Raw genomic sequence first — 22,661 nt, forward strand, 5'->3', positions numbered from 1 at the left:
TCGAAAGGTAGCTTGGATCAATTTCCCCTCTAATAGCCACTCAACTCTCCCTGTTACCTTTTGTTTTGTTGGCTTGCCTTTCCCCCCCCCCCCCCCACCTTCCCCTCCTCCTCCCGGGTTAGGTTTGAACCTGACGTCTTTGCTCTGGGGGTTGATGGTGCGTTTAAATGTAATTCTGATTGGTGAATGTTCTCTCCCTTTCTTATTTTACCTTATTTTTTTATGGTGGTTGTGATTACTAGAGACACTTTAGTCGTGCCTTTCCCAGTTCTGCGTCCTGCACAAGCAGTTTTGAAAAATTAAGTGCAAAAAGCATGACAAAGCAGTATGAGGTTGCCGTGGTAAGTGAACTTTTAAAGCAAAAATTACCTTTTCTTCTCTATGCTCGGTCTGTGGGAGGTTTGAGGCCACACACACACACACACACACACGACGGTTGGGGTTGAGAGAAGGGTGTTTCAACCAACTAATAAAAAACAGTGCTTCTAATTTTGTTTTTCTCTCTACTGTAGACATTAGGCTAGTTCTGTGTTTATTGATATTATTAGAATGCATTCAGAGAGGGTGAGAGTTGGAATGGATAGGGGAGAGGTGTAGGAGAGAGAAGAAGGGAATTGGGTTATTGTCTTGTTTCAAATGACCCGCGCAGCTCCGACTTCCTCCACTTGTCACCGTGGCCAAATCCTGGCTGCAAATCCTACAGGAGAAAAGGAACAATTGGATCAGGCTCAGCCAGGACAACTACCTCTGTGCTCTCAGGTGCACCCCTCCCCTTTCTTTCTCATACTTCCTCAGGTAGCAATTTTAGAAGCCATCGTTTTTACACAAATTCCAAAGGCTGAATGATAACCAGTTGGGAAAGTGGTTGTCTTAAAAGATTTGAGAAAGAAATGGCTTGCATTTTCCTTACAGCTGCTCTTCGCTTTCCTCCACCCCTTTTAAAACTAAAGTCTACAGACCCATTTTAAGGGTTCTTCTTCATTATCCTTTTTGACTTCTCTTTGTGTGTTGTCAAATAGGAAGTACCTTCTAGGGAGGAGTTCCTCTTTTATCTCTTTGATATTCTGGGAATGACTAATACTGTACTGGTGGAAAAGTTAGCAATCTCAAGCTTAGTGAACAGTTCAAGTTGTACTCTGGAGAATTCTAAATTGTTTAGCCAGTGCTGAAGTTAAAAATAATGATAATAATAGTGCTCAGTAATCCAAAACATTTTTTTTTCTTTTTTGTGGATCTGGTTGCCTTTTAACTAGCCTTGTCACAGACGTGGCCATGCCTGTTGCTATGGAGATGACTGGGCTGCCCTACATTGCAATGGAGCTGCCACAGTCTCTGATGGTGAAAGGCCATCTAAATTTTCAAATGGGAAGCATAGGATGCAAACGTTTCAAAACATCCCCCGAAAGGAATTTGGTTTGGTTTTGTGGAGCCTGTTCTTAACTTTAATTTCTATATGTGTCGATACAATTGCATGGGCTGATGTATCTCAAGATTTATTCTAAAAGTATTTTTGAGTAACTATAAACTTTGTGAGATCCTAGGAAACTCAGAGTCATTTTTAAGTTGCATTGAATAAAGATGAATGTATTTGGGGGGGCAAATGTTTTAATAATTTATTGTAACAACTGACATTTTGTTTACTGTACATGAAATCACTGTCATTTACCAGTAAGTGTAACCGTAAAATGAATCCTTACTCAGGTAGCTTCCAGGGTCATCAAACTTGCTTTGTTTCCTGCTATCTGCAACTACCATTGTTTGCAGTTGAAGAGCTTCCAAAGAAAATGACCAATTAAACTACTAATCTGTTTGTAGATTACAGATTTTTTTTCTATACAGGAAGATTTAGTTCTGTAAAACTTCTAGAAAAAGTATAAGAAGAGTTTGGATTAGATCATGACTTATTATTATATTAGCAAGAATTTCAAAAGAGAAATTCAGTACTGATATTAAAACATAGATCAACAATGTTCTTAAATATATAATTCATTTTGGATATTATTATTTAACTTATATAGCATTTTTCAAATTAATCTTGAACTATACTTAGAGTTTAAGTTAATACCTTAAACTGTAGGTAGAAAATAGTAAAGTAAAAGTTATATATTACTGCCTATATAAATAATTGTAAATGTGTACCCTGGACATAATACAAAGTTGGGTGTCTTTGAAACTTTAGGAAAAATATATCCAATTCTTTTCATTATATTAAATCTCAGATAAGCTCTCTACTTTACTCTAGTTTTCCATCCACACACTGAAAATATTGTTTCCGTTGAAGACCTAAAATTATTCAAATAAATTGGGGAATTGTAAGTTAGCTTTTAATCAGAGTTAACAGTGCGTGTAGTTTACCATATATCCTGATGTTTGTGCCTTCACTAATTCCATAAATATATGACAATTTAAGGGTTTCTAAATATTCTCAATATGGAAATTTCTTTATATCAGAAGGTAAAATAATCTGTTCTTTCTGGAAAAAGTACAAATAATTGTAATGTTTTTACAGAAAAGTAATAAATGTTCTACATATGTAAAATTCGTGGCCATGTTCTGATAGTTTCTCTAAACCTCAGTCCATTGAAATGTATTTTACAAATACCAGAAAATGTATAATATTCACAAAAATAATCTGTACTCTATTAGTTTCTTTTGCCTAGAAACTGGAGAGTTAAGGTCAGATAGCTCATTAAACCATCAAGAGAGGATTTGCATCAAAACTATCTAACCAAACTTGGGTGGAAAATGAAACAAATTGAGAAATAATAGGGAAAAAAACAGTGATAGTCTGCTAGTTTGTTTTTTTTTTTAAAAAAAGGCCCTCCACATTAAATCCACATACTCTCCACAAATTCTAATAAATATATTGCTTTGTATGACAGACATTTTTGAAAACAAAACAAAAACAACTCATCTGAAATATTCCTAACTACATCCTAAAATTGAGTTTGGATTACATTAGTCTAGTTTGGCTGACTGTTGCATTGTGGGACATTAAAGGACATCATTGCCTTCTCCATCCCATCAAAAGCAAACAAAAGGAGAAGATTAACAATGACAAAGTATTTGAAAATAAAAACTAACCATGCCTCCTTAATAAAAAGAAACATCTAGACAGCCTAAAAGGCTCATGCCTAAAATCCTAGCTACTCAAGAGACTAAGAGCTGAGGATTTCAGGTGGAAGCCAGCCAGGGCAAGAACTCTGTGAAATTTTTATCTCCATTTTCCCACAAATAAATAAATAAGTAAATTAATAAATAAATAATAAAACTCAGTTTCTCTTAAAAAGGGAACCTAAAATTAAATAAGCAGAGTAATTTTTTTCATTTCAGCTCATATGGATTTAATTTTTATCTTAAAGACTCATGCTAACATTTACTAAGGAAATCATATTATAGGTAACATATCATTTGATACCTTGATATTTTATCAATCTCTACCTTAACCATTCAGTAAGTAAAGACCCTCCATTTTGTAAGCTTCTCTTATTTAGTGAACTAAAAGGATAAAGATCGAAAATATGTAAAGTTAAAATTTCAATTAAAGATAATAGACTTGGTTCAAAAAGAAATGTACTCTATCTGACTTAGGAAACCATATCACCTCTGTATATCACCTTTACAATAACAATAAATAAATGAAAAAAGTTAATAGACTCCATAATAAATAACAAGGAAAATCCTTTCTTTTACAATAGTCTTTTCTTTTTTAAATAACATCTTTGGTCCTGAGAGATTGGAGTACAGAATTGCATCTGCTTCAATAGGTTTGCTTATTTATAAGCTTAGATCTGCAAAAGTGGGGATGTTAAGATTTTTATCAAGATAATTCAGCTGAATCACCCTAAGTACCAATGGAAAAATGTTTAAGAACATCATTTACATTCAACAGTAAACATCTCAACATTTCACTTTCACCTAAGGAGAATCAAAGCACTTTCTGAATAGACTCCTGAGTTGTTTTCTGTAAAAACAAAAACAAAAACAAAAAAAAAACTTTTAATTGCATGACTTTAATGAGAATGCAGAGAACTTACTTATTTTAAAAATATTTGAAGCTGAGCACAGTGGCTCACAACTGTAATCAGAGCTGTTTGGAAAGCTGAGGCTAGAAGATCCTGAGTTTGAGGCTCATCTAGCTAACATAGTCAGAGTCTGGCTTCAAATAAAACCAAAACTAAATAATATAACAAACAAAAACAATAAAAAAAAATACAATAATCTTGCTAAATGAGTACCTTTTCAACCATCCATTCTTAACCATGCTTTTAAGATCCAGATTTTTATAAGGTAAAACAATCTAGTTCTACCATATTTAAACTTTTATTAAGAGAATACTGAGGGGCTGGGAATGTGGCTTAGTGGTAGAGTGCTTGCCTAGCATGTATGAAGCCCTGGGTTCGATTCCTTAGTACCACATAACAGAAAATGTCAGAATCGGCACTTTGGCTCAAGTAGTAGAGTGCTAGCCTTGAGCAAAAGAAGCTCAGGGACAGTGCCCAGGTCCTGAGATAAAAGGGAGAAAGAGAGAATATTGAAAGATCTTTTTAGGCAAATAATTTTGAACTTATGAACACCAGGATTTTGAGGAAGAATTGTGAGCTTTGAATATAAAGTCTTCCAGTATTCTAGCAGTGGATAACATATATAACTCAACTCTACTTCTCTTTCATCTTGGAAGCTATGACTTGAAAAACACGTGAATTTGTATCCCTAAGAACCTAATTTAGTTTTTGGCTCATTATAAATAAAATTTAGGCCCAGTTCATAGTTAATAAAATATTTTTAACATTACCCTTGATTTGGAAATTTACATTACCTGATTATGTACTAAAATCAAAAGATTATGTCTGAACAGTTTTTCTTTTCATTTGTTCATCTAATGTAAATAAATTTGTTCATATGAATAATGAATTCATGTAATTCTACAAAAATTATAGTTATATGAATTTAAAGCAAAAGAGAAAACGTATCATGTTTTTCAGCTTTCAATTTATGGGATAATTAATACCATAAAACTTAGTTTTATCTAATGATAAGAATATTAAGTACATTTATTATAAACTAGAATCCAGAAATATTTCATGATGGGTTTGTAGAGTCTAATTTTTGTACCTTTTCATTACTGCTTTCTTATAACCCCAGACAAAATTAATTTAGTAGGAGAAACATGAATTATGTTTAAAGTAGGAAGAGAGTCAAAACACCTAAAGCAGATATAGGTAGGTCCCAGAATCCTGCAATTCTATTTCCTGTAAATTCTCATTGAAAGTAAAAATGGTTATATTTTAGGTTCAGAGTAACATTATATGTTGTGATCTTTCAAAACTACTCAGATATTTAAAGTTCTACAGGAAAGCTAGATATTATTACACTTAACAGACACTGACAAAATTAGAAAAGGTGATGATAATCATTTTAATTTTTTAAGAGATTATAAAGTAAATGAAACATTAGGTCATTACCATTAAGAACTAAGATCTCAGCTTCTTGAGGATTTCTAATAAAAATACTATGGGATAAATAATAGATTAATGTTGTAAATATTCAATAAAATCTTAAAAATTACCAATGTTCTTTCTTAAGGATAGTGAGAATAAAGACTGGTATGGAAATGTAGACTTGAATTTCTTAATTTTTCAATGCTTAATGTATCATCATAGTAACAGAGTTGTTATTTTACGTTTATATATTTGCTTCTTACTGTGAATCATGACATTTTAATGTGTCCTGGAATATTAATGAAAGAAATCCTTCACTCAATGAACATGTCTTCATGCTCACTAGGTTGAATACAAAGCTAGAGCATCCATGGGATGCCCTGGTGGAAAAGATGACTGTGTTGTCAGGCAGTACAAACTCTGTATGAGATAGAGATGTCAACAAATGGTTCTATGTAATGATTTGAATGGCATCAGAAGATGCACAGATAGCTGCATGAATTACAGAGATAAAGTCACCAGTACTCTCACAGCTGGGGTCAGTTGATACTTGTCCAGTTTTTGTTCCTTTCCATTATTCTTCTTTTGTAAGTCCAGACAATATTATAGTTTTGACATCTCAGTGGAGACTATTACTTTTCTGTTTTAAAAAACATTACATCAGAATTTCAAATAATATACAGAAAGATGAAGTAAAGATTTATCTCATCTTTACACAATGGTATGTACTTACCATGAGAGAGAACACATTTTCTTTGTAGGATGCTAAATTTTTCAAGATTCATTAGTGCAATTTCTTCGATACACTGCCTTTGACAAATGTGCAGAGCCTGGAAAGCCTTTAATGTACTGGTTATGTTAGTGTCTTATTGCTAATAGCATAATAGATAAAGAAAAAACTCCATTTTTATTCTTATATACTCAATCAATATGGCTGACATATATATGATATATATGACATAGGTGATAAATATGATATATATATATTTATCTCATATATATGAGATATGTAAATCTTACAAACCGTGTAAGGCACACAAAAACAAAAAAAGAGAATACCTGTGAAGTGGTCTAAAATGGGAAAGAGGATGTAATAAAAAGATTGTTTGAACCAAGTTCATATGGAAATGTTTTAAAATGGGAAAACAAGTTCTGCTTCATAGTAGGAGAGCATCCATTTAGGAGATTTCACTTACCTTTGTATTGCATTCCCATTTATGGAGAGGAAAGTAGTATTAATCTGAAATTTTCCTTATTTGTGATTAATTTTCACTGTTGGTCAGAGAAAACTGCCTTACTTTCCTTCAGAAACACCCAAGTGTGTGTAGTTTTACTGTGAACATACTTCACTTCAGCCTGATTAGAACTTTGTGTATATACCATTACACATGTTGCTCTCTGATACCTTGATAATACAGGTTAGCCTGGTCCCATTGGGATTCTCTGCTGGCAACAATTTTTTCATTGCCCTATGTTCATCATTGTTATATGCATTATTTTATAGGAAGTATGTAAAATACTCTTGAACTCATTTTACTTGTGAGTTTGAATAGCATTCAGATTAGTATGATTTCCCCAGAATTTTGTAGGCTTGCCCAACCCAGCTGTATATTTTATATGCTAATGTAAATTCTATTTTTGTTCCCCTTGGGGGTTTAAGTGATTATAATTGTTGCTCTTCAAAAGCCAAACAGATGATGATTGCTGCTTCAGGAGTATACGAAAAGAAACTGGCTTTCATTAAACCTGCTCATCCACTTCATAATTATCTCCATTTTATCTAGCTAAGAAGCAGGAAAAAATGGCAAGTACAGTTCATTGAAGCCAGTTCAGTTATTTAAACATCGCTTTATTGAACTAGCAGGAGGTGTTAAAGTAGGAAAATGTTTTCATTCTAACACTGATATGTAGCCAGTGGCCCAACTCAAGAGTTAGTGGAGCATCAAATGCCAGAGGCCACAGAGAATGAAAGGAGAGATATTTTGAGCTATTCTGAGAGGAGTCCTCTAGTGGATACAATAAATAATACTGCAGTGACAGCTATTTTGAAATATTCTTTTGCTTGTTTTTCTTCCAGTAAGTTTAAAATGGAGTGATCTATTTACTATCCATGAAGAAAGATCCAGAAATGTATTCTAAACAAAAGAAAAATTTCCAGCAGAATATGAAAATAAGATAAGAACATATTCTAAAAAAACCCTGAGACTGACATCAAGTATCCTTCAAGAGATCTTTATGTTCATATGATCTGATCGTAGGGTAGAAAGCAGTATCTCAAGGAGGTTGAGTTTTCCTCTGTAGAAAAAGTATCTTCCTCTTGCAGGTGACACAGTGGCTGAGTCATCTTTTCCCAGTCCTATGGTGGCCTTGGAATTGGGTTGCACTGAATGATGTTTCTGACCACATTCATGGCTGCTGTCTTCCTGCTTGTACAGAAAGGGTTCTTGAGCTCTCTCTCCAGGGAAACAGAAAAGTATCAGAATCACCAGCTGTTCAAGTTTCCAGCTGTGAGAAAGCAATTCTTTGCTGGATTCATGAAAAATCTGAAAGGGAAATCTCTTCTTTAAAATTTCAGAGCCACATTTGAGAAACCCAACAGTCTAAAGCTAGTCTTACATAAACATATTCGTAAGCAACAACAGAAAAGAAAATGGGAGGTCTTATTTTTGCTGTACATTTTCATTTTCATGTTCCATGATAGTTTGACGAGTTTCAGGCCATTTCACATGAGTTTTAACTTAGAGTTGTTATTTTATTAATTGATTGGAAAACTTTTAGACAATCACATTGAAAAAGGAAACAACATTTTTAATGAAGGATTTTTTTTTAAGGAAATAGGTTCCAGATAGGGTTTGAAATAGGTTCCAGATAAGGTTTTTGGATAATTTAGTAGAAAGTTGTGAAGGTGTGTGTGTGTGTGTGTGTGTGTGTGTGTGTGTGTGTGTGTGTGTGTGTGTGTGTGTGTGTGTGTGTGTAAAACAAAAATTTTTTCTCAGTTCTTATGCCACAACAATGATTTTTTTCCAGTCTTCATTTATATACTTTCATTTTAGCTTCACAATAACCCTGTGAAATAGGAAAAACAAGTGCTTTTCTTTATTTTATATATAGAATATAGAAATTATAAACAGGTTTTAAATGAGAATCTGGCTATACCAACTTCTCTCATCAGCATCTTAATCAACATTTTATATGATCGACAACAGCTTGCCAAAGCATGAAGTAGAATTCAATTTTGCCTGCAGAGTCATTTCTAAACCCTGAAAGTAGAATGCCCCCCTGACCCCAGGGAATAAGTGTTTTCCCATTGAGTTCCTAGGTAATCTATGTAATTTGCATTCTTAATTCCAGAGAGCCTATCAGTGGATTATTCTCTAGAAACTCTAAATCAAAAACTTCATTTGGAAGGGTGGCAGCATTGGAATTTTCCTGAATTCTTCATAGACATACCAAACTATATATCAGTCTACTTTCCTAACAAGTCCTCAAACCCTTATTAAGGATGAGAATGTACTAGCTGCACCCAGCTCTGTTCTGGAAAGAAAAATAATAATAATGATTACCTGAGTGGTTTTCTGCCCTTCCCATCACCTCACTGTATATTTCTAACAACCTAACTGTCCTTTGTTTCCCCAAAGGTCTGATGTCCTTTTCCTGACATTGCTAGAGCCCTAAATCTACTAGGACAGTATCTGTCCCCTTTCCAAGTTCTTGATCTAATATATTACTTTCCACTAGTGGAAAAATATTAACAATAGTTCTGGTTGTAATCCATTAAAAATTACTCCCAGGAAAAATGCTCACATTTTTGTAAATCATAGTAAATATTTGGGGGATGGGTATGTCAGGCCAACATAGATATTTTTCTAGTAATTGTTTTTCTTAACTATGTGGTACCCCTTGATCTCTGTCATTGGGAAAAAAAACAAACGACTTATCTTGAAATAAGTTAGAAATGAACACGCTCAAAATACAACCTGGAAGAATTCATTCAGAACTATTGACTTACCTGCCATATTTATTAAATAGAAGTAAAAGCTACCAGTATTGAAGATACTAAAATATATCTTTGCCAGTAGAATGACTATGTGATTTCTCAGAGTTATCTCACACATCCATTCCATCATTTCTGTAACAGGAAATTGTGGGAAATCATTCTTGTTATGTGACTCACAGCTATATAAATGTAAATAACATTGTCTAATGAAATCCCAGTTAAATCTCTTTCAGCATAACACAAAATAAAAAACAGGTAATTATTTCAATTAACATGCTGTACACAAAGAACTGAACTAAAATACTTCAACCTACAGTTTAACTTCATGTTAACTGAGCAAAAGGAAAATCTTCAGTTTTTGAATATGTTATACTTTTTTATTGCTTTAAATCAGTGTTTAGTGCTTAGTTAGATCTTATTTCAGAATTACTGAGTCAACCTCCAAGGCTAGAAACCTGGCACCTCTTCTTACAATGAAAAGGGACCCCACAGTTAGGGATTGGTCCCTATATACAGCATGTCTTAGAACAACTGGATTTATCTTCTTATTCCTGTCATTCATTGACAATTCACTCTAGTAGGTACTCACTAGTAGGTACTCACCTAAGCACATAACATTTTTTCACTGCATGCTTAGGGTATTTTTAAAAGGTGGCTATTTTTTTAAAATACCTATCTTACCAACAAGGAGTCTGAGGCTTAAAAAGGTTGGCTACCATGCCTAAACTTATGAAGGAAGAATGTAGGAAAGCCAGAATTCAGGTCTGCTTGAATACCTTTAATTGCGACAACCCTGAACTTGAAAAGCTTTCTTTTAATATACAGATTGAAAATGTATGGCTGTATTTTATAGCTGCAATTTCCCACCTCGAAGCTTCAGTTTTGCTGCTTTGATTACCCTAAGAATATCCAGAGCCCACAGGGATTGTTTCATTTTATAACCTTTAAAAAGAGCCACTCTATTCATGAGAAAGGGGACATGTTCTAATAGTGAAAAGATACTTTAATATTATAAGTTTTGCTATTGTTGTATAAGTCACTTTTTACCGTGGCTTTTAATTCACAAACTCAAGGAGCCTTAATTTCATTGCAAAAAAAGAAAAAAGAAAAAAAAGAATTATTGCAGATAGAAGACAATGTTGAAAGTACATGATTTTTTTTCTTTTCAGATTAATTTCTTATAAAAATAATAACCTGAAGTCATTGTTGAGAAATGAAGATTGCAGAGTGAATTATGCAATTTTAGGGCATTTTGGTTCTTAAAGATTTAGGACTGACAGCAATATTTAAAATAGTGATGACTCATGTCTACAACAGAAACTTGTTTTTCATGGGTTTATACATTTTTCCCCTTGAATTACACCAAAAATGGTTTTTTAATTGGCTTTTACTCATGTCCAATAAATTGGACAAAAATTGATTGCTGCAGTCATGTTTGGTTTAAAATTATTCAAGATTGTACCAAGAGTCAAATGAGTGCATAAGGAAAGACAGCGGCACTTTATGTCCTCTGTCCAGGACAAATAAGCTTTTTTTAAGCCACCAATTATATCTAAAAATTAAATACGTTTGAAGTTCAAAATGTATAAAATATAGTAGCAGAACTTGTTAAAACACATCATGTTATAAACACATTTCTCTTATTTGCTATTATTTCTCAGTACCCTTATTTCTAGTCCTAGCAATACCACAAATTTAAACATAATATTCCTTTAATGTTCTTGTTAAACTAGGGCCATAATACTAGGTACTATTTCTAAATAGCCAAATGAAAATAAAAATGCTCGGAGGCTGTATCATCCTGTAGAATAAAAGTGAGCCAGTTTCCTACTCTCTGAAGAGTGATTTTAAGACAAAAATTAATCAATATGAATCACATGGTACATTATAAATACATTAAAAACAATAGCAAGAAAGATAAAAAAATTAAGCAATATGAAAATTGAATTTACTCAGGTAACTGTTTAGCAATTCACTAAATGGTACCTGTCATGAAGCCAGTTTTTGTTCAATCTCATTATAATCATTAACTGTATTGTGGTTTTCATTTATTTATATCCACAGAAATACGAACAAATCATTTTAAGGATTTTGCTGATCAGGTAGGAAGGTTTGTTTTAAGATATTCTTGTGCAACTGTGGGAAAAGTTCTCATAGGGAAAAGGAAACGATGAATGAATGAATGCAGAAATAAATGAGAAAGGAACATCTTATGGTCATAATATAAATAGGCAATAAGTGAAGGAAATGGTTAATTATCTTTTATACAATAATACTAGATAACGCTAATTGGACAGGAATTATATCTGATATTGTAGCGATTTCTGAGATTTTGGTCATGTTACTTTCTCATGCATACTTTGGTATGTATTAAATCTCAAGATTTGTGGAAATTTTTTTGTTTTGTTTTGTTGGTTGTGGGACTTGAACTCTGGGTCTGTATGTTGTCTCTGAGCCTCTTTGTGCTCAAGGCTAGCACTCTATTACTTGAGCCACAACACCACTCCTGGTTTTTGAGTGATTAATTGGAGATGAGAATGTCACAGAGACTTTTCTTCCTGGGCTGGCTTTGAACCACGATCCTCAGATCTTAGCCTCCCAAATAGCTAGGATTGTATGCAAGAGCCACTGTCGCCCAGCAAGATTTGTTTTTATAAATGAATATATTTTGTTTATAAAATAAACATGTCCCAGCCTGTTAATCTGACCTGTTTCTGAAAGTGAGTCACCTCTTTTAAGAGGTCCTTACTGGTCTCAGTATATAACAGCTACTCCCACCTGGTGGCTGTAAGATCTTGAAACTAGGCATAAAGGGTTTTTTTTTTTTCCCCATAAACAAACACACACACACACACACACACACACACACACACACACACACACACACACACACACACACACACACACACACACACACACACACACACACACACACCTGTTTCTCAGATCTGTAATAAAGAATGCATGGTCAGAATTTTTACCAACTCACTAATGCAAAAAAAGTTCTAAAGAAAAATAAGAAAGTATAAACTGTAAATCTACTAAAAATTACCTAAAAATAACTATTGCTTAAAGAGAGCATCCTTTATGTGAGGTCTAATAAGTTTAATATTTTATGGAAAGTTTCACATATCATAAAATAATAAATATGCACTCTCCTTTTTAATGGCTTTATAACTATTTACTATAATAGTGGTGTAGCAGACCTCTTAAAATAGAAAACAATAAATAATTGAATTTCCTCAAATACCCACATTTATTACCTAGGGGTTAGAGCATGCTAGAATATCTTACATTTCTCAAATTCCAAGTGTATTTTACACTAATTATTCTAAAGATAGTATGTCAAAACATAAAATCTGATTACTTTTGATAGAAAAAGGTTTATCTGCCATGCTAATTTTAATATGTATTTTCCTTACAGTTTTGTTCTCTTTCAAGTGCTGTGTCATTTGAAATTCCTGCTATATATTTTTATATTTTTATTTTTTATTTTTGTCAGTCATGGGGCTTGAACTCAGAACCTGGTCACTGTCCTTGAGCTCTTTTCCAGCAGGCTAGTGCTCTACCAAATAGAGCCACAGCTCCACTTCCCATTTTTTAAGTGGTTAATTGGAGATAAGAGTCTCATGGGAACTGGCTTTGAGACTGGATTCTCAGATCTCCATCTCCTAATAGCTAGGATGCTATATGTTTTAAAATTATCAAATTTTACATCAAGAATGTACCTTACAAGATGTCTAGTCAATAATAATGAAGTACTTGGGACCTAGAGAGAGGTTCTAGGGTCAATTCACAGCTCTGTCAGTTTCTAGTTATGTGGAATCTTGGGCAATTACTTAATTCTCTCAGTTTCTACCTCTTAATATGGTAATATTGTAAAAAGTAATAATAACTTACTTATTATGTATAAAGCAATATGATACCTAGAACACAATGTACGTTACTTCTTCTAATTATTATTATTCCCATTACTACTGATAATAATCTAGTCTTCTGGGACCCATGACATTTTGTCTGAGTGACTTGCTGAAGGCAATCAACTAGTGGGATGAATAATACAAGGACTCGTGATTCTAAATCTTCCTTGGATACAAAGGTGTCTTAGAAGCATTTAAAATGAAGAAGGAAGCCAGGCACTGGTGGCTCATGGCCGTAATCCTAGCTACTCAAGAGGCTGAGGTCTAAGAATGGAGATTCAAAGCCAGCAGGGGTGGCAACGTTCATGAAACTCTTAGCTCCAATTAAACACCAGAAAACTGGAAGTTGAACTGTGGCTCAAATTGTAGAGCACTAAGCTTTGAGCAAAAGAGCTTAGAGACAGTTCCTGGGCTCTGAGTTCAAGCCCTGCAACAGACAGACAGACAGGCAGGCAGGCAGGCAGGCAGGCAGGCACGCACACACACACACACACACACACACTTCGTCTCTCTGTCTCTCTGTCTCTCTGTCTTTCTGTCCCTCTCTGTCTCTCTGTCTCTCTGTCTGTCTGTCTGTCTCTCTCTCTCTCTCTCTCTCTCTCTCAAGCTAAAAAGGGTTCCAGCCTGACAGGTTCTGGTTCAGAATTTGTCTCTTTGACAACATCATTGGCTTGTTCACTTAAAATATGTATTATTTGCTCAGAACCCTATCATTTTCTTGTGCCAGATAGACATATTTTGGCTTTTATACCTGTCAGTCTTTCCTCCATCTCTGATACCTCAATATAAAGGGGTCTGGAATTTTAGACAAAATTTTCTCAACCTTTTTGTGTCTTGGTTCTTAGATCTCTTCTAGCCTGGCACTTCCAAAACTCAAATTGTCCATGATCTAACCTGTATTGGTATTTTGCACCTGTACTCCCCTCTTCTGATTTTCAAAGCCAGCAATGTATGACTCTACAATACATCTTAGGAACCTGATAACTTATGCTTTCCAGCTTATTTCTTTCAGTATAGACAATGTATTCTCCACCAAAGTCCTGTAATTTTTACTTCTGAACCTCCTTTAATTTGCTCTAAACACAGTCTTCCAATGAAGATTCTTCAAAACTGAGGAATAAACACTGTATATATATTAATATTTGTTTCTTTTATTTGTTTTATTTGTTTCTTTTATGCCAGTCTTACAAAGAAGCTCAACCTTTTGTGTGTTTTTTTATCCTTTTGATATGACTAATATACAGCCATGCTTCTTTTAGAATTCCTTTTGAATCTAGGAAATATTAATATTTTAGAAAATATCAGTATTATGAGTTAAATAATGGGCATTAACCTAATAAACACTTTTTCTTATTTGTCTACACAATAATTAACAGGGGTAAAGAATAAAGTTCACAGTAAATTGAGTCAAAGTATTTCAAGGAAAGGTCTATTGTTACTCAAACAGCTTAAATAGTCGGTAACACCATTCACTTAGGTTATAACTACCAACTCATGTTTAAAAAAACTGACATTTCGCTGGGAAGTTGGCTCAGTGGTAGAGCGCTTGCCTTGCAATGCATGAGTCCCTGGGTTCGATTCCCCAGCACCACATAAGCAAAAAGAAAAAAGCCAGAAGTGGCGCTGTGGCTCAAGTGGTAGAGCGCTAGCCTTGAGCTGAAGAGCTGAGGGACAGCACCCAAGCCCAGAGTTCAGGCCCCACAACTGGACCCAAAAAAAAAAAAAAAAAAAAAAAAAAACTGACATTTCAAACAACCATGTTCTCTAATTTCTAATGTCAAATGCCAGTCACCAAAGGAATAGAATTTTGTTCTCATTACAAAAGTATCCTTGGCCTCAGAATTTACATTCATATGCTTGATCAGAGAAATAAATTTTCCATTTGATCATATCATAATGAAGAAGTAAGAGGAATTGGTGTGAAATAGCAATAAACAAGAGCACTGGCTGCTCTGTGTATGCATCTATGTTTCTTCATCATGCTAATTATACTTCCTCTTTGGAGTTTGGCAGTCACAGGACTAGGCTGGAACTTGCAGACAGATGTCTATTAAAACTTAAAATGAAAATATTTCATCTGTTTTCCATAGATACCTACAATGAAGTAATACCTCAAAAAGTTCAAATTTCATTCTTTCATCAGGCTGAAAAATTTTGTGTCCTTCCATTTCATTGAACTCACTGAAAGACCACATTAATAACTTCATCTGTATCAATCCTTAGCACAATAAGCTAATAAGAGGAAACTACAAAACTATGGGTATCAGAAAGTTTTACTATTCTTCCGATAATCTGCTTTACAATGTCAAATGGACATCAGTTCTCTTGTTTCATTCAAAACAAAAAAGTATTACTAAAAGCCCTTTATATAGTTGCCCTTTATATTCATTTGGGTATTTATTTGATAGATTTTTTTGCAAGTATAAACAACCTAAGAAATAGAAAACTAGGGCAGAAAGTACTGTTGGCCTATGCAAATGTAATAATTAAAATGTATTCAGAAAGGGGAATGAGTCTAGGAAGAGACTAGGAATAAGGACATTGAAACTTTCTTTCAATGCCATAAGTGACTTAGAACTTTAAAATTTGCATTTTGGAATTAACACAGAATAGAGATGAGAATAATGTATGCATATATACAATTGAATAATAAGCATGTCTCCACATAAAGTCACAATATTTTAATTTAACTAATTTAAGTGACATACATTTAACTTGATTTCATCAAGTAATTCAATGAATTAGAAGCTGTACTTAATGCTAAACACTAACATTAGAGCCTAACTAAAGTAACAATAGCCATAATTAATGAGAGTAACAGATTGCAGGAAGATTGACATTCAGGAAACCTCTCTATTTCTATTAACCTTAGATATGTTACCTAAATTCCTAATGCTTTTGCTATGCCCCTGAAAATGAGCTATGATTTATGTCCTTCCTTACCTCCTGGGGTTACAACGATAAATATGTAAAAGTGCATTGAGCTTTTTGTGATAAAAGGTACTATAAAAATCTAAGGTGTTTTTATTATTGTATCAGTCAAATGGAATCTCAGACTCCGTTCCTTTCTGAAGACCTGCAACTTTTTTATGGGTGAATCATGAAAGTGTATTGGGAAATATATTGAAGTCACATAACAGGGCAGACAGAAGATTTTATGCCTTCTGGGCTTTTTAAACTTGGTTACAATTAGAAATGTGAGAAGATATTTATCATATAAATATATGTTAGACATTAATGAGAGCAAGTGAAAATATTTAAGCAACAGTATGTAAATGTAGGAATTTTAATTCTTGCTTCATGGAATAAATGTGCTAAGTTTATATTTTTGTTCACGTGATTATAGTTACCATGTCATGACTGCTTCCTTCATACAGGTTTGATTAGTTCCCACTCAGGATTATATGTGTAATCCTGAGTAGCTTCAATGAGGATACTAATTTGATCATTACTATCATATTTTATAGATTAAGAAAGCAAGGCTTAAAAGCAATAATATAAGGGTCCAAAGCCTGATGGTGCTTGAGTCAGTTTCAATTCCCATGTGTATGAAATCATTTTTTTGTAGTTTGCAAAAGAGTAACATTTCAATTTCTACATAAAGAAGTAAATTTTGAGTGGTAAATTATTAAACAGTTGTAATTTAGGAAAAATAAGCAATAATAACAACAAGAAAAAAGCCAGATAAATTGCAAATGCTTCACATATTCACTGATTCACTGAGGTATTTAGACTCTTAAAATTTCCTTTTTACTAGGATTTTCCATTAAATATTTATTGCCATTAATTTTGTTATTGTAGTACAAAAAAGTCCTCAAAAGATGCCTAAATTTGCCAAAGATCTGAAATAAATATTCAGCAATAGCAACTGTTTATCACTAATAGCTGATGATAAATATTGTTTCCGGAAAGACACAATTAGTAATGTCTGATATTTTTGGTAATATAATTATGTTCAAGTGAAAACAAAAATAGCACAACTTTTGAATACTTTTAAAGTGTCCAGTATTTTTTGCCTTTGTACATTGCAGACTCTTTGCCTTAAGTATGTACGAATCTCATTTTCAACAGGAAGAACTTACAGTAGAAAATTCTTTTTTAAAATAGTTTATATTTTGATATTTATTACTTTTCTCAATAATAATTAGTTACTTTGCATTTAGAAGGCTATACCATTCACTAATAATAAAATGAGATGGATGTGGTGTTTATAATCCTTTTCATATTTAAAACCCAGCAAGTATTCATCTTAGTTTTAATGCAAATTCACATCTTGAAAAAAATCATACCTCTATGAACAACGAATAGTTCAAGCTGTGTCGGTGTGCATATTTTCATTGGGTTAAGAAAAAAATAAAATCTTAAGTTATACTTTGCATAAGTGTTCATTACAACTGTTCATTCAGACTTATTTGAGTCTTTGTAATAAGCAAAATAATTAGCATTTTAATTTGGATATTAAAGATAATAGTGCCTAAAATGCTGGAATTCATTAAAGGAATATCTCCTAAAATGCTTATATAATAGCCATTATATAAACCAGTGTAGCAATATGGAAAATGGTAACACAAAAAGAAGATAACTTATAAAACCACGAATTTTTCCTCATTCATACATGCACTTGAACTCCATAAAAAGAAAGTATGATATGAAGGATTTTTATATATAACTATTAAACTGAAATCTTTTGAGAGTCCATGCCATTGGAATATGCTTATTTGCTTACCACCCTTTGAATGATCAGAAAGCCTCAAAGTCTAGAAGAATAATTTTAATATATCAGAGTCATTTGATAATGGCTGAAATACATAAAGGAATCTTACTTTTTTGCATCATATCTTCCAACACATTTATCTTTAATTTTCCCTCACATCAGAATGATTAAAGCAGCTTTTATATTACCAGTTATATGTACTTTGACCTTGATCTAAGTTTGGAGGTTAAATAAAATAAAAATGGATTGATTGTTCTGAAGCTGAATGAACTGTGTTGTCAACTAAAGTTATCTTTTTATAAAAGTCCCTAAGATAAAATATAAATGCTGTTGTGGAAAACATGCTTCCTCTCTGTCTCTCTCTCTCTGTCTCTGTCTCTGTCTGTCTGTCTGTCTGTCTGTCTGTCTGTCTTTGTCTCTCTCCCACATCCCAAATGGAAACTAGTGAAAAGGCAATCAATCCACTTAAGACACAAAGAACCATGGTAGAATTCTAGGTCATCAGTGAATTAAGACGACTAGATTACAGTCTATATGCTAGTTATTATACATATTAAATTTGGGGAGGAAGGGAAATTCATTCAAGAAATGGATAAACTTTCGAACCTTGAAGCAGTGAGGAGAGTATATTTAAAGGGTGCTGCATGAACCAGATGGAGTGAGAATACATACCTAGATTTTCTGAGTTTTTCTGAGTGGTCCTATTGTAAAGGGGACTTCTTACGTTATTCTACAAATGGTCCTCTCTAGAGGAGGCCTCATCACTTTTACAAAAAGGCCGGGTTTACTTCAGTTGAATGCCTGAATCCTCTTGATCAGCTTTTCTTACAGGGTCCATTTGGAATGCACTTTCTCCATTCCCAGATAAAGACAGATTTTTCTTGTATGCCAGATTGGCTTACATTGTCCCTTAAACTCCATCAAACTAAACTTCCCACAACTCTTTTACTTTTGAGATTGTTTATTTATGATAACTGGGATTAAAACGCATGGATCCCTTCCCTACTTCTCTTTTTCCAAAATAATTTAAGCTATTTCCTCTCATCATTCCCTGCTCTCCTATGAAGAAACAACAAGAACAACAAAAACACCAGCACCCCCCCCCCCCCCAACAAGATCTCATTGCAGGCTCCCCCCCTCTCGGCTTGCCTAAAGCATTTTAATGACAGTTTACTTTAGCAGTCTATCAGCAGACTGGAGCCTCTGCCACCTGAATTTCAATTTCTTAATTTACAGCCCAGATAAAAGAGAATGGAGCAGGATCTGGGCCGTTCTCTACATTGGGTTGGTCTTATCAAGCGTGAAGTTTGGCGCATTGCTAACCTATTCAAGTGATTATCAGTTGAGGACCTCTCCAGCCATCTCCATCTCTGCAGCGGGCTGATAAGACAGCTGTTTCTCTAGCCGCTGTGTCTCCCCGGGCCTCGGTCTTCTTCAGATACAAACTCCGCCTTTGTAACCGTGCCTTGGTGCTGTCACTTGCACTGTGGGGCCAGGGTTTGATCTGTACACACGTGGACAAGGGAAAGTGTAAGTGCGTGTGTGAGAAAGGGAGAGGGCAGAGGAGGGAGGAAAAGAAGGAGAGGGATGGAGTGAGTGTGTGTGTGTGTGTGTGTGTGTGTGTGTGTGTGTGTGTGTGTGTGAAACAGAGACCAGAGGGAGGAGGGGGGCAGGGCGGCGTGCCGTGCGCACTGGATGGATAGCTCCGATTGACTGAATGCTCAGCCCGGCTTTTATTATTTCAAATTAGACGTGCATTGCACACAAGTGGAAACATAAATCTTCAATATAAGAAAGAGCCCCCCGAGCATCGGAAGCAGAAAAACCGTTTCTTTCCAGGTCCCGGTAAAGGGTCCGGCGAAAGACTGATTGCAACCAGCTGAGACAGATGGTTTCCTTTAACTTTGGAAACTGCTATTTTTAATTACTTGTATTAATTTTGCATGAGCTGTATTGGCTGCAGGAGGAAGCTTAAGAAGGCGGTTAGCGGCTCCGAAAGAAAACAGAAGTAAGGCTGTAACTTGCCCTTTCTCGCCTCCAGTTTTTTTTTTTTCTTACCTCAGTCTCTCCTCTGGTTGCCTCTCGATACTAGCCGCTGCGTGAGTTTATCGTCTTAAAAGTTACAGAGACGTGAATTTATCCTCCTAAAAGTTGCTCCCGAGTAAAAGACGCAAGGAAAATCTGAAGACATTGGGTGGGAACGTTTGACTCAATGACCGTCTATCCCAGACTGTAAAGATATTTTCCGATGCCCTCCTGGGACACGTGCAACAGATCTTAGTCTCAATAGCAGCAGGCAAATCAGCTAAAGGCGAATGAGGCTCATACAAATTTTGTCCAGAAAGGAAAAAAAAAAAAAAAAGAAGAAGCAGCAGCAGAAGTATATTGAGGCTGGGTGGGGAGGAGACAAAGTTGGCTAGTGGCTGATCTCTAGGATTTATTGTAAATTAGTGAAATTTATGATTTTTTAATATTAAAATGACGCATCTGCTTTTAGGTGTAAACAGGTATTTTAAAGATTTAAAAGAAATTCTCCCTGAGTCTTCTCCCCTTGCCCCCCCCCCCCCCCATGCCATGTAAGAACTCTGTGTAAAGAGAAAGTAAGGGCTGTTTGTAATCCTGTTCACTGCCTACCCAGGCACTGTCTTTATGGAAATGTTTACAACATAAAAGACACTTTGAAAAATAGTCTTGGAAGTTAATCACTTGCGGGGGGGGGGGGGGGGGGGGCGGGGGGGGGGGAGGGATGTGAGGGGGAAACGTAGGACTTTTACCTCTTTGTCAGGGGTGTGTGAAAGGAATAGAGGGAAATTGGGGGAGGGGTGTAAAGGTAACCAGGCTTCTTGCTTGTCTCACTGGGAATTTCAAGGATAAAATCATATGGGTAGGCTCACCAGACTTTCCAAGACTGCCTGGATTTGCATTCATTCTGCATAGACACCTGGATGAAAGGAATGCTTCTCCAAAAAGTCAAGTCTATGTAAAAGAGAAAGGGCTGTGGAAGGTGCCTTGTGAATTGGGGACTCTCAATCCTCAAATGGTTTCATTTGCTGGCCAAGTGCTAACAAAAGTAAGCGCTAGTCACAATAAATGTACTTCTATAGACTAAGAAAGTGTTCTTCAGAGTCTTTGAAATGAAAGATTTCCAAGAAGTGCAGTTCTTGTACTTCCCAAGCAAGGGCAGAGGCTTTGCAAACCTCTTTATTCCGGTGTGTTAGTCTCTGTCCATGGTGCTAATTCCTTCATCTTCCCTGTCTTGATGGACAGTTACGATCTAATATAAAATCTACGTTCTAAACTCAAGTTGTTATTGAAACTCTCTAGCTAGTTTTCTTTTTCCTTTTTTTTCTTTTTATCATGGAAAGAGGGTTGACATACTACTTTCAGAAGCATAAGGAAAAGAGTAGTAATAGGGTTATCTAACACCTCTATTTTTTTATGCAGGTTTCAAACTATGGCATTTCCAATCTTAGTAATACAATACTGCCAAACTGTTCACCAAACTAACAGAATTTTTTAAAAAATTAATCTGAAAGGGTATGTTCTTTGAAATTTTATTCTCAAACATTGCAGACTCATTTACATCTCTAAACTAATTTCTTTGCTAACTTAAAAAGTGACAAGTAACCAGTAGTTTCCAGAGCACTTTATTATCAAATGCTAAGGGGACCTTCTCCTCCTCCCTCAGGAGGTGGAGTGTAAGGGGGTTAGTTACCTTGAAACGACATTGTCCATGGCTGTTCCTAATCATGTGAGGTGTTGGTTTTTGAAAATTATTTTTAACATAAATTAATTTAATTCATTACTTTTTCAGCTTTGAGAACTATTGTTTTTGCAACTTTTATCCACATAAAACTTTTCTTCTAAGATTTCTGTGGTGCCCACAATCTTTGTCTTTTGAGCTGGAATTCAAAATAATGTTGAGGATTTCGAAGATATCAGAGCTACCAAAATTTAATCTGAAACTGAATATCTTTTAAATGCTTTTCTAGTGTAAGTGAACAATTATTTTACCTATGACAAAAGAAGAAGTGGTTACATTTTTGCTCAACCTAGTATGAATGCTTTCACACAGTCCCACTGATGGCAAGAACTAAAGTTTCCAACCATGACACATGGATTTCAAAGTGAAATCTACATTTACATACTATTTGTCTTAAAGTGGCTCCATCCAGATTTATTTGTAAAAGTTAGAAAATATAGGTTGCTTATGGTACATCTAGCCATCTAAAAGTTTTTAGATTTATCCATCTTTTTAATTTAAAAAATAAAGTATTTTAGAATTTTTTGTTTCTTAAATAATCTAATTTCTGGATTTAACCAACAAAGAAAAGACATGTTGAAGAAGACTCAATAATTTAAAAAATATTTGCTCATCTTCTCAAACTGAAGAGTATAAGTGAGAATTTTGTATTGCAACACACACATTTACATGTTTCATATAATGTCTTTGTGTAACAAACATGCTAGGTTTTCTTTCCACCATACATTCCTAGCTTTCTATACTGTATCATGTTTTGGAAACTGGATTATTGTAACACAGAAATCTTTCTGGTGGATATATAATGCTTTTAAACAGTATAACAGTG

General features: G+C 34.5%; 1 protein-coding gene across 1 annotated transcript in view; it reads left to right on the top strand.

The window, feature by feature from the left end:
- Positions 1 to 242: 242 nt before the first annotated feature.
- Elavl2 (ELAV like RNA binding protein 2) overlaps positions 243 to 22,661 on the top strand; it is a 164,699-nt gene continuing 142,280 nt past the window's right edge. The window contains exon 1 of the mRNA XM_042692917.1: positions 243 to 341. Coding sequence (XP_042548851.1) covers positions 315 to 341 — 27 coding nt within the window. The 5' untranslated portion in view covers positions 243 to 314. The remainder of the gene's footprint in view (positions 342 to 22,661) is intronic.

This window comes from Dipodomys spectabilis, unplaced genomic scaffold, assembly GCF_019054845.1.
Source record: "Dipodomys spectabilis isolate Male_0828 unplaced genomic scaffold, ASM1905484v1 ptg000158l, whole genome shotgun sequence".
Taxonomy (NCBI): domain Eukaryota; kingdom Metazoa; phylum Chordata; class Mammalia; order Rodentia; family Heteromyidae; genus Dipodomys; species Dipodomys spectabilis.